This window comes from Lolium rigidum, chromosome 4 (assembly GCF_022539505.1).
Source record: "Lolium rigidum isolate FL_2022 chromosome 4, APGP_CSIRO_Lrig_0.1, whole genome shotgun sequence".
NCBI lineage: Eukaryota > Viridiplantae > Streptophyta > Magnoliopsida > Poales > Poaceae > Lolium > Lolium rigidum.
In genome coordinates this window covers 199269418-199281516 of record NC_061511.1, presented here as the reverse complement: position 1 = coordinate 199281516, position 12099 = coordinate 199269418, and the positions used below count along the sequence as shown (strand labels likewise).

General features: G+C 51.5%; 2 protein-coding genes across 2 annotated transcripts; one reads left to right on the top strand and one right to left on the bottom strand.

Annotated features, from left to right (window-relative positions):
• The first annotated feature begins 1867 nt into the window (after window positions 1–1867).
• Window positions 1868–5405, top strand: LOC124706839 (receptor-like protein kinase 5). The gene is made up of 3 exons (XM_047238508.1): window positions 1868–3385; window positions 3824–4623; window positions 4709–5405. The coding sequence occupies exons 1-3, from the start codon at window positions 1941–1943 to the stop codon at window positions 5149–5151; spliced, it is 2688 nt and encodes an 895-aa protein (XP_047094464.1). The 5' UTR covers window positions 1868–1940; the 3' UTR covers window positions 5152–5405.
• LOC124706838 (hexokinase-5) lies at window positions 5376–10358 on the bottom strand. The gene is made up of 9 exons (XM_047238507.1): window positions 10045–10358; window positions 9088–9238; window positions 8815–8997; window positions 7847–7921; window positions 7512–7667; window positions 7281–7379; window positions 7065–7195; window positions 6195–6276; window positions 5376–6110 (listed from the first exon to the last, which is right to left on the bottom strand). The coding sequence occupies exons 1-9, from the start codon at window positions 10341–10343 to the stop codon at window positions 5763–5765; spliced, it is 1524 nt and encodes a 507-aa protein (XP_047094463.1). The 5' UTR covers window positions 10344–10358; the 3' UTR covers window positions 5376–5762.
• Between the last annotated feature and the right edge of the window lie 1741 nt (window positions 10359–12099).

Here is a 12099-nt window from a genome sequence, read left to right as displayed (position 1 = left end):
CGATGAACAACTAGGTCGACACCACACCTCAACGCAACAGGCCCCGGGGCCGCGCCCGCCGGGCCGAAGACGAACGTGCCTCCACCAGACCACCAAAACACTCCACGAGCCCTCTGTCCGGTGGACGTCCAAAGAGAGGCCCCAAGAGGCAAAGCGACACAAGAGCGCCGCCCACGCTCGTTCCCGCGAGGGATCTAGGGTTTCCCCCGGAGAGCCCGGACGGAGATCAAGAAACACCCGCTTCGACGACGCCTTCAAAAAGGATGCGGCGCCCATGGGCGTCACCGTCGTCGGTCCTGGCCAGCCGCCAAGACAAAGCTTTCGCTTAGCGAAGAGTCCTGAAACCTCACGCCCGCCCAACGAGGACTGGCACAAACCAACACCTGCATCCGCCGCAACGCGACCCCCGGAGAGCCACCGCAAGCACCCTACCCCGCAGCCTCCATGCGCCATCCCGAGAGCTTCCGCGCACCGCCACGCTCCCGTGCTGGGCGCCACGAAGACGGCGACGGCGCGCAGCCGGGAAGAACACCTCCGCGTGCCGGCACGACCGAGCCTAGAGAAGGCCCTCCCGGCCCAGAACCGACACAACCGCATTAGCACGCACCTCCAACCACACATCGCCTCGCACCACCAGACGTCGACCTCGCCGCCGCGCACCACCCGACGATGCCGCGCAGCAAAGCAGCCCGGAAGAACACCTCCACGCGCCGGCTAAACCAAGCCCAGAGAAGGCCCTCGCGGGCTAGATCTTGCCCATCCGCATCGGCTCGCACTTCCAGCCGCACGCCGCCTCGCACCTCCAGACGCCGACCTCGCCGCCGAGCCCATCCAGACCAGCTCCGCCGCAACACACCGCCAGCGGCCACGCCCGCCTGCTGCTGAGTCGGTGAAACGCGCCGCCCGGAGATCTCCCCTGCGCTGGGAGAAGAAAGGTGCCCCGCCGCCACCTTCCCTGGGGCGCGCACGACTTTGCCGATGACCCCTCTCGCGGCGGTGATGGCGGGGGAGGGCGGTACGAGGCCGCTAGGAGCGGCGGTGGCTAGGGTTCCCCGTGTCGCCTTACTGATGCTATGTAAGTTGAAGTTTGTCTGCTTCCTGATTGAAAAAAATGGAACATGAAAATTTGATGGAGGACTACAGTATTCTCCAACGAATTTGACAGAGAATTGGTTGATCGCTCATGTTATTGTGCTATATAAAAAATTTAGTTCACCTTAATTTGGTAGTGTTATGATGTTTAAACTAGCATACACATGAAATTTTTTGGAACACAGGGACTATTTTGTGTCAAAAAATAAAAGTTTCGTAATGCATGTTATTGTTACAACTTACAAGGTATGGTAAACATGCAAATTCATCATTTCAATTTTTAAAATTTAAGTCTTGTTTGTTCCGCGGCGAAGCGCGGGCATAGTGCTAGTTCGAATAGTTTTGTTTGACCATAGCGATCAAGCAAGAGAGAGAGAGGCCGATTGTCTTTCTAAGATCGGGATGAAATCTAAGATGTTGACACCAACTACAAGAAAACGCATGTCGTACTACTAACCATCTGGAACACATCCCTTTCCATCTAACCATTTTGTTGACCCAGCCTAAAACCACATAAAACGTGCATGTCGCAAAGACAGATTAGTTAACAATTTTGTAGAGAACAAGATAGAATGAAGCTTCCAAGCAAGCACCACCAGACAAGCCCACAGATTACAATAACCAAACAGTATCTTGATCGGCACACAGTGGAATGAGCACAAAAAAGTATTTTAAAAAGGATAATAATCAGCTGCCGTCACCCATCGCCAGTTCCCACTACGTATAAATACTGCCCCAACACGTTTCCACACTGGAGTCAGCGATGGCAGGCCAACCAAACTGAACGCGCGCACGCCTCCTCACTCTCCCGTTCCCGCGCCGGCGGCCGGAATTTCTCAGTTCTCACCATGGCAATGCCAGGCCATGCTTACCTCCTGCTCTGCCTCGTCCTCCCATTCTGCCTTCCGCGCCACGCCGCGGCGCAGCAGGTCGACGAGCAGCAGGTCCTGCTCCGGATCAAGGCCGCGTGGGGTTCCCCGCCGGCGCTCGCGTCATGGTCCTCCAACGCCTCCTCGCACTGCACCGGCTGGGCCTTCGTCTCCTGCGACGGCGCGGGCCGGGTGAGCTCCCTCTCCCTCCCGAACGTCGCCGTCTCCGGCCCCGTCCCCGACGCGATCGGCGAGCTGACGAGCCTCGCCACGCTCAACCTCCAAAACACCACCGTCAGCGGCGGCTTCCCGTCCTTCCTCTACAACCTCACCGCCCTCACCTACCTCGACCTCTCATCGAACAACCTCGCGGGCGACCTCCCCGCCGACATCGGCCGCCTGGGCAAGAACCTCACGCACCTCGCCCTCGACAACAACTTCTTCACCGGCGCGGTGCCGCCCACGCTCTCGCAACTCAAGAACCTGACGCACCTCGCCCTCAACAGCAATCAGCTCACCGGCACCGTCCCCACGGAGCTCGGCGAGCTGACGGGGCTCCAGACGCTCAAGCTCGAGCTGAATAACTTCAGTCCGGGCAAGCTGCCCGGCTCGTTCAAGAACCTGACGAAGCTGGCCACCGTCTGGCTCGCCAGCTCCGCCCTCACCGGCGAGTTCCCTGCCTACGTCACGGGGATGTCCGAGCTGGTCTGGCTCGACCTGTCCAACAACTCCTTCACCGGGAGCATCCCCCCGGCCATCTGGAACCTCCCCAAGCTTCAGACGCTGTACCTGTACTCCAACTACCTCGCCGGCGACCTCGTCATCGACGGCGCGATCGGGGCGGCGGGGCTGGAACAGATCGACGTGTCCTTCAACGACCTCACCGGAGCCATCCCGGAAGAGTTCGGTAATCTCACGAAGCTGGTGCATCTGAACTTGAACACCAACAGCTTCTCCGGCGAGATACCGGCCAGCCTCGCGCGGCTGCCGTCGCTGGTGTTCCTGTGGCTGTTCGCCAACAAGCTCACCGGACCCCTCCCGGCGGAGCTCGGCATGCACTCGCCGGTGCTAAGGGACATCCAGGTCGACGACAACGACCTCTCCGGCCCGATACCGGCGGGCGTCTGCCAGAACCGCGGGCTGTGGATCATCTCCGCCTCCAACAACAGCCTCAACGGCTCCATCCCGGCGAGCCTTGCTACTTGCCCCGCGCTCATAAGCCTGCAGCTCCAGCACAACCAGCTCTCTGGTGAGGTGCCGGCCGCGCTGTGGACGGAGACCAAGCTCATGACTCTGCTTTTGCAGAACAATGGTGGGCTCACCGGGACCCTGCCCCAGACACTGTTCTGGAACTTGACGAAGCTGTACATCTCCAACAACAGGTTCAGCGGGGCTCTCCCAGCGGCAGGAGCCCGGCTGCAGAGGTTCTACGCGGGGAACAACAGGTTCTCCGGAGAGATACCCGCGGTGCTTCCTGCCGGGATGCCTCTGCTGCAGGAGTTCGATCTGTCGGCGAACCAGCTGGCGGGCGCGATCCCGGCCAGCGTCGCGACGCTCGGTGGCCTGACGCAGATGAACTTCAGCAACAACCAGCTCACCGGCGAGATACCGGCGGTGTTGGGCTCCATGCCGGTGCTCACCCTGCTCGACCTCTCGTCGAACCAGCTCTCCGGCAGCATCCCGGCGTCGCTGGGGAATATGAGGGTGAACCAGCTGAACCTCTCGTCAAACCGGCTCACCGGCGAGATACCGGCGGCGCTCGCCATCTCCGCGTATGACGGGAGCTTCCTGGGAAACCCCGCGCTCTGCACGGCCGCGTCGTCATCAGGGAACCTCGCCGGCGTGAGCTCGTGCGCGGCCAGGTCATCGGACAAGGTATCGCCGGGTCTCCGCGCGGGCCTTCTCGCAGCCGGCGCCGCGCTCCTCGTCGCGATCGTCGCACTCGCCTTCTTCGTCATCCGCGACGCCAAGAGACGGAAGCGGCTCGCGCCGGCCGTGGAGGCTTGGAAGCTGACCGCTTTCCAGGCGCTGGACTTCGGGGAGACCGCCGTGCTGCGCGGGCTCGCCGACGATAACCTGATCGGCAAGGGCGGGTCTGGGCGCGTGTACGGCGTGGAGTGCCCCAGCCGCACCGGCGGCGGCACCGCCACCATGGTAGCCGTGAAGCGCATATGGACTGGCGGGAAGGTGGAGAAGAATCTGGAGCGTGAGTTCGACTCGGAGGTGAACGTCCTTGGTCACGTCCGGCACACCAACATCGTGAAGCTCCTCTGCTGCCTCTCCCGCGCCGAGACCAAGCTCCTCGTCTACGAGTACATGGGCAACGGTAGCCTGGACCGGTGGCTCCACGGCCACAGGTGGGCGGCCGGGAGCGCGGGGGCTGTGGCGAAGGCCCCGTCGTCTGCCCGGCGAGCGCCGCTCGACTGGCCGGCGAGGGTGAGGGTGGCCGTGGGCGCGGCGCGGGGGCTGAGCTACATGCACCACGAGTGCTCCCCGCCGGTGGTGCACCGGGACGTCAAGTGCAGCAACATCCTGCTCGACGCGGAGCTCAACGCCAAGGTCGCCGACTTCGGGCTCGCCAGGATGCTCGTCCAGGCCGCTGCTGGCACGACGACTGACACCATGTCCGCCGTCGCCGGAACCTTCGGTTACATGGCTCCTGGTAAGCACCTGTCGATCACCTTCCCTAATCCAACTCCAATTTTTTTGCACGCACGGCAACTCATCCTGTTCATTGTGTTGTGCAGAGTGTGCGTACACAAGGAAGGCGAACGAGAAGGTGGACGTGTACAGCTTCGGGGTGGTGCTGCTGGAGCTGGCCACCGGCAGGGAGGCCGGCAACGGCGGCGAGCATACCTCGCTCGCGGAATGGGCGTGGCGGCACCTGCAGTCGGGGAAACCCATCGCCGATGCGGCGGACAGCTCCATCGGGGACGCCGGGCGCAGCAACGACTTTGAGGTCGTGTTCAAGCTCGGTGTCATATGCACCGGCGCTCAGCCGTCGACGCGGCCAACCATGAAGGATGTGCTGCAGATACTGCTCCGGTGTGAGCAGGCCCACCGGAAAACGGTCGACGAGAAGACGGTTTCTTCAGAGTACGACGCTGCTCCGCTGCTGCCGGTGCGAGGGGGCAGTCGCCGGAAAAAGGTTTCCGACGACGACAGCAAGGGCAGCTTCGACATCGTCTGACGAAATACGGTAGTGGTCTCAGAAAGTCAGAATACATTAGTAGCAATAAGGTACAGTAGCAAGAGTTGTGCAGTGCAGTTTCTTCGGGAGAGCAGAGCAGATAAAATGGTGGAATTGACACTGTGAGCCATCATTCAGGTGTATAGGCAACTAAGTTTGATCAGATAGTATCATTTTGAAAACAAGATTGTGCATTCAGACATATATATAGTGGACAAATGAGGTAAACACATCTAAAAGATGGTTAAATTGGACTATGTCGATCCCCATCTTTATTGGGAAGAGAAAAATACAAAAGGATTAACAACAAAATGCTTGGATTACAACACCAGACAAGGGGAAAAAGAATCTGGCAGAACAGGAATGGCATTGTTCAAACCTCCATCTCCATTGTTCCTGCCATCCAAACGTTTATGCATGCCATTAGATAAACCTCCAAACTCTTTGGCGCTATACTAGCTATTATCCCGCTGCAAAGATGTCTGCAGAATAGCCGAAGGAAGGTAAAATTCCACCACCAGGGGAGCCCAGAATATTAGGAAGATTTGAAGAGAAAACAAAGAGGAGAGGCTACACTCAGAGTTCAGTCCATCAGGGCAGTTATCAAAAGACTAGTCGACCTCCGCATACTGGGAGTGCGAGGCCGCAAGGAGAGCGGCTCCGATGCCAGATCCGTCGTTGGCCAGCTTAGCAACCAGCGACGAAGAGGCTTCCTCCCCGAGGAGATCTGTAAGAGTTGCTTCTAAGCAACTGCTGAACTTCTTGTAATGTTCATAGAGCCCACCATCCAAGGCAACGACGGTCCTTGGCATCGTGCTGCCATCAGTTGGCACTTTGTCACGGCCTAGCTTCTTCAGGATGCCATATATACCAGCAGCGGCCAAGCGTGCTCCGCGCTCAGCAACAATGTCACATATGTGACGAGTAATGTATCTTACTTCCAGGGAAGTATCTGCAACCTGAACATGAAATCAAGATGTTATACAAGTAATCAATGGTCATTGAACATTTCTGGTATCCAGTTAGGTTCACGCAAGTCATACCCCAACGATATCCTTTAGCTTAGTTCCCAGAACTTTAAGGTCATGTGATGCATCATGGTGCATGGCTGACATATCCGGGGTCCTGCAATGCATAAGATTCAGTAGTTGAATTTACATCGAGTAAGAATACAGTACAAAACTTCATACAGATAAATGCTTTAATCGTAATTGAGCTCATGTTCAGAAAACATTTGTCAAGATTTAACATAGATTTCTGCTACTAATGGCATGGACTCTTCATTAGTTCTCAAGAATTCTATGCTATTCAATACACATATCAATCAACAAATAGTATATCTACTTAGCCTCAAGTAAATATTCGATTAGTTCCAAGAAGACGAGCATAACACTATTCACCATCACTCTTTTGAGCCACTTGAAAAAACAAAAGAAAAAGGAAAACAAACATTTGGTTTTGAATTAGAATATTAAGGTGTGCACGAAACAAACTCTATCCAAGTAAGCAATTGCACACGCCATCCACCAAATTATTCTAATACACCAGAGAAAAAAGATACCAAGCTTTGAATTGCTCGCAGTTGAGGACAAAACAGAGCATTGACCAGACGTAAAGTATTTCATCACCAGTTATGATGAATCGGCATTGAATTTTGATTTTGCCACCTCACATAGATTACTTGACTGAAGTATATGTTAACTTCAGAAGGCCCGAAATTTCCCAATTCTTTTATAGCTTTGGGCTTTGGCCTTACACGGACTAGTCAACTGATGTAACATGATAAATTCGGACGAGAATCTGTTTCCTTGTGCAGTTTTGAAAGCTCAATATTAGTGTGTAAAAATTCTTGATCACCGTTTAGCTACAGCAAAGATGAAGAGTTCAATGACTAATGGGTCAAGAAAGTATACCTCAGTACAAACGGCTGTTCCAACTTAGGTGGAACAACATCTCCGAACAATGCAGCATCATGAGCCAGTTTCAGTAAGATTCTTCGCACAATCTCTCCAAGATACATGCCAGAAATCATCTTTTCATATATCTGTTACCCAGAAGATATTCGCATATATTAGTGCAGTTTAGCAACAAAACATAAATGGAAGTGTAAATACCACCGAGATAAACACCTGTTCTCCAGGATTCAGACTTTCAAAATCCATAGCTTTATCGTATTCTGAAAGTGGAAGCTTGTCTGATTTAAAGCTTCCCCATTCCGTGTTGATTACCTAGAGAACATCAAACAATATTGTGGTTAGGCTAGTAGAGTACAGCAGTGAAGATACGATGCATGTGTACGCCCATACGATGTTTAATGGGACTTGTTCATTCCAAGCAGAAAGGGAATTTTAAACACTAACCATATTTCCGGATTTAGGCAGTAATCCAGTCCATTTAGGAATTGCATTAGCATGCTCAACATATGCTGCATTTGTGCCAGTGCCCAAAATTACAGCAGCAACAACATCGTTATCCACATATCTCCCACCAGCCAATGTGCCGACTGTGTCATTAACCTACAAAATATCAACAATCAGCCTACATAAAGGAAAATCTCAAAAAAGAAGAAAGTTCTGCATGACGCAAAGCATGTTTCCATCCCCATCAACAGAAAAGATTAACGAGTAGCATCAGGACACACAAAAATAAAAATTGCATTATTTTGCGGCAGTAAAAAATAGACATGGTGTATTACCAATGCTGAAACTTTCATATCCAATCCCTGCCTCTCCATTGCCTTGCTCAACTCAGCCACAACATCCTCACCAACCTGATTAGGGAGTAACCAAATAACAAATTAAAATCAAAGTAATTGTGGTTATTATGGGATGATTGAAAAATTGGCTCAGAGACCATCAACCGAGAAACTTAATATTCTTAAGTATCACAAATATATTCTTCCTTACCAAGCTCTACATTTCATCGTTGTGATAAACTCAGATAACATCAACCCAGAAACATACTACTCTTACTGCATCATAAAAATGTGCTTCCTAACCAAGCTTTACATTTCATCATTGAGATAAAGAAATCAGTTTGACCAAAATGTAATGAGTGATAACGAAGTATAAGAGAACTAAATGAATCAACATGAAATAATATTTAATAACATTTAATCATTGAGATAAAGAAATCAGTTTGACCATAATGCAATGACTGATTGAGAAGTATCAGAGAACTAACTGAGTCAAAATGAAATAATATTTAATAGCCACACGCCCACACCACTATTAAAGTTCAACACTTGTGGCATATACAAATATACAATGGTTGAGAAGGCAAATCTCTTTTAGCCCTCCATGTCATCTAGAAATGACTAAAACATCTCTATTAGTTACCTAAATTAAAACTGAAACTGATTGACGAAGAGATGACAACTAGTACAATAGAAAAAAGTCATAAGTGCTAAGAGGGGAATCCTTTTTTTGATTTCTCTCCTTCAAGGTCAGACAGTATCTTAGAAGGTTTGGCTAAGAAAAGGGTGCGTTAAATCTGCTCTACTATACCAAAAGAGTGATCAAGGACAAGAACAGAGTCCCTTGCCATATCAAATAAAGGTTAACCACCAGAAACTTGCCATATCAAAGAAAATACACTTGAAGCCATGTCAACTAATGTGCTAGGAGTTTGCTGGACATAATCAGCATAGTGTTCTGAATTTACCGTGCCGTTGATCGAAAAACCCTTTGTCCACTTGATGAGCGTTCCAGATGATATGGACAATTGGTTCACTGGAAAGGAAAAGGTGAAACCCAGCTCTCTCTGCCTCCCCTCTGGGAGGTGGAAATCGACACCTTCGGTATCCACAAATTTTGCCAATGCAGCAGCAATGAAATCAAACAGTTCCTGTATCAATAAATTCAAGATACATTAGCAACCACGCGTGTAAATTTCGCAACTCCAGGAAACTTGAGAATCAAACAGCAGGTAACTCACCATGGAAGTCCCAACCATGAGGTGAGGTGGGATAGAGACTTCCTCGGACTGTTGCTTGGCAACACGTTTCTCCCTTCCTGCGAGTTGGACTCGGAGTACACGGAAGTTGGTTCCTCCAAGATCCAGCGCATAAAACAGCCCATGTTCGTCTCTGCAGACATAGCACCCAGATGATTAAACACAGAACTTGAAGAGTATAGGCATGTTTATGAATGAATAGCACATAACAGACTGAATGCAACAAAATGTTAGAATTTAAGAAGCTTACTTCCAGTGAATCTGTTTAATTTTTTTACTATATAAGTGGATGATCCTCGAAAAAATGGATTATCCTGGAGAGGATTTGGTAGACTGATGGATATAACTGAACAAACAAATTGTTGAAACAAACAATAAAGACATATGAACATTTCTACAGAATTCACAGTATAGGAGTAAACATGGGCTAACTATCCATGCCATTAATTGGACAGCACATCTCACTAATGGGCTATCACATAGGCTCGCCCCACCAGGCATTCATCCCAACCTCATGTCACTCCACGACTGGTACCATGCTCATTGACACCATATCCTAAATCATCAAGGTTGGTTTGGAACTAACTACCATATGATCTGCAAGCATGGGATTTGGCAGGGTGGAATTGTTAGGTAAAAGGATCCTATCCTGGCCCACGATCCATCCAGAATCGCCAGAAGGCGCGATCTTCCGCAATAAGATCCGGGCATTTCCCCGGCAGGCCGGTCATTCCTAATCAAGAGCGGGAGAGAAGAATTTCTGACGCTTCCGCGATCACGGAAACAGAATTCGTCCAGCCGCGACGACTGTCCCAACAACAGACGGCATCTTCGGGATCACAACAACAAGTCAACCGAACGCGCAAAAAGGAAAGGTAAAAAAATAGGAAAGACGGGATCGGATCGGATCAGATCAGGCAAGAATGGGATCTTTGTTACCCGGTGGGCAGGTTGTCGACGTAGGAGATGAGCATCTTGAGCTGGGAGTGGATGTCCCCGCGCAGTCCGCGCTCCATCTCGACGACGAGCGCGTCGGAGATGCCCCTGAGCAGGGCGGTGGGCGTGGAGAGCGCGCGCTCGACCTCCTCAATCACGTCCGCCACCTTGCGCTTGCGCTCGGCCTCGGCGGCGCCGTGCAGCTCCGCCGCCCGCTTCTGGCGGCGCCGGCCCAGCACGACCGCCGTGCCCACCGCCGCGCACACCACCACCGCCGTGCCCACCGCCGCCGCCTTCCCCATCGCTGAGATCAGCCTCTCTCCGCCCAGCAACCGATCGACCGGCAAGAATCGCAGAGGAATTCCGCTCTGGATCCGAGGGAGTGAAGGAAGGGATGGTTCGCCCGGGCGCGTAGGAGAGGGACTGGCCCTCGGCGTTTTAACCGGTAACTTTAACTGGCCCTTGGCTTTGCGGCATTTATGGATCCACCTATAAATACACGGACGGCCGGGATTCGTCCCAGGGACACGTGGACGGACGGGATCGTAGCCTTGGAGAAGTGGATCTGGATTTTTTGGATTATTAGGGAACGGATTTTCTGCTGTGGAAATATTACTAGACGGATTTACTCCCAGATATACGGTAAGTACCTCCCGTGTAATTACCTACGGAGTATATGATTTGGCGAGTAGATCCTGAATTACAGCGTTGACTTGTGGCAGGGGCCCATGTTCCAGTGGGCGTAGAAAATCTTGCGTGGAAAGGCAGGTGCGTAAAGAGGGGGTAAAAGGATTCCTGGGCCACGTCACGTGGATCGGCGGGGCCCACGGTAGATTCCTGGCGTCAGGATGATGCCATGGTGTGGCCACGTGGCGCCCAGCATAGCATAGGGTCAACCGCCGCCACCAGCCGTCCGCTGGTTCGGACCAAGAGCAGCGACGTCCGGCTACACGTCGACGGCGACGGCCCAGCCGCACCGCCGACACCTCTCGCTGGAAAAGCCCGGCCGGCGATCTGTCGTAAAAAAAATGACTCGTTGCCAAGCCCACGCGTGACGCGAGGATCATGGTACGGAAATGATATCGTACCGTATCATGTCAACCTAATTATGCGATTCCCATGCATTGATTTCCAAATGCGAACAGCCAGTCCGTGTTTTGATTAATCTAACATCGAAGCACGCAAGCTGTAATGGATAGCCAAATCTTTCTATCCAAACATATATAGAGAGCAAAATCTTTTTATCCAAATATACTGTATATCATTCCATGATCTAAACAGTTTTAACAAACTTAGTTTGCTAAAACGGCTTAAAAGGAGGTAGTAACATGTATAATTGCGATTTCTTAGTAAGAGGATGTTAGGCAACGGTCGCTCCGGTCTTTTATGACCGCCCTCCTTTGGGCCATCGACGCCTCCTACGACATTTTGTCTGGGTTCTCACGAGCCTTGAGCTATTAGGGTGCGGGAGCTGCGGCATCGGTGGAGGCCAATAAAATGTGACGGCGACAGCGGATGCTCGGCGGGGAAACGAAGAACTAAATGAGAGGGATAAGTTGTGCATAAAAAGGAAAGTGAAATACAGTCTGGCCTACTTGTCATAATCCGACGTGGCACCTTTTGGCGGTTGTGTCTGACACTCCTAGGCCTCTCCATATGGATCAAGGCTGGTGCGTGAATGTCGAACAGATTATTAAGCGCCATTAGACAAAATGTCGCTAGGGCTGCAGCTAGGCAACATTTTTTGTATTTGGCACGTCCCAATAGCCTAATGGAGCGTGGCTCAAAATGCTTCTACCATTTCCTTACAAATAACTGAATAATACCACAATACTGCATCCGTCGGGATTATAAGGTCCGCGCGTGTCCCTAGGTCATAATTTTAACCAATGTAATACAAGTTATATATTTTAAAATATATATCATTAGAAATTTTACATGTTCTACTTTTAATGATATAATTTTTGTTTTGTACACCACATGTTATGTTGGTCAAATTAATGACCTAGATATACATGTAGGCCTTATAATCCCGAACGGAGGTAGTACTAAAAACAA

What these genes read in the sequence shown, in the direction of transcription:
- LOC124706839 (XM_047238508.1), top strand. Translation starts at nt 1,941, where the DNA reads ATGGCAATGCCAGGCCATGCTTACCTCCTGCTCTGCCTCGTCCTCCCA. An exon ending in GCAGGAGCCCGGCTGCAGAG is followed by an intron (nt 3,386 to 3,823) that starts GTTCTACGCGGG and finishes GTGCGCGGCCAG; the next exon opens with GTCATCGGACAAGGTATCGC. An exon ending in CTTCGGTTACATGGCTCCTG is followed by an intron (nt 4,624 to 4,708) that starts GTAAGCACCTGT and finishes TGTGTTGTGCAG; the next exon opens with AGTGTGCGTACACAAGGAAG.
- LOC124706838 (XM_047238507.1), bottom strand. Translation starts at nt 10,343, where the DNA reads ATGGGGAAGGCGGCGGCGGTGGGCACGGCGGTGGTGGTGTGCGCGGCG. An exon ending in TGCCTAAATCCGGAAATATG is followed by an intron (nt 7,380 to 7,511) that starts GTTAGTGTTTAA and finishes GATGTTCTCTAG; the next exon opens with GTAATCAACACGGAATGGGG. An exon ending in GTCTGAATCCTGGAGAACAG is followed by an intron (nt 7,196 to 7,280) that starts GTGTTTATCTCG and finishes TCTGGGTAACAG; the next exon opens with ATATATGAAAAGATGATTTC.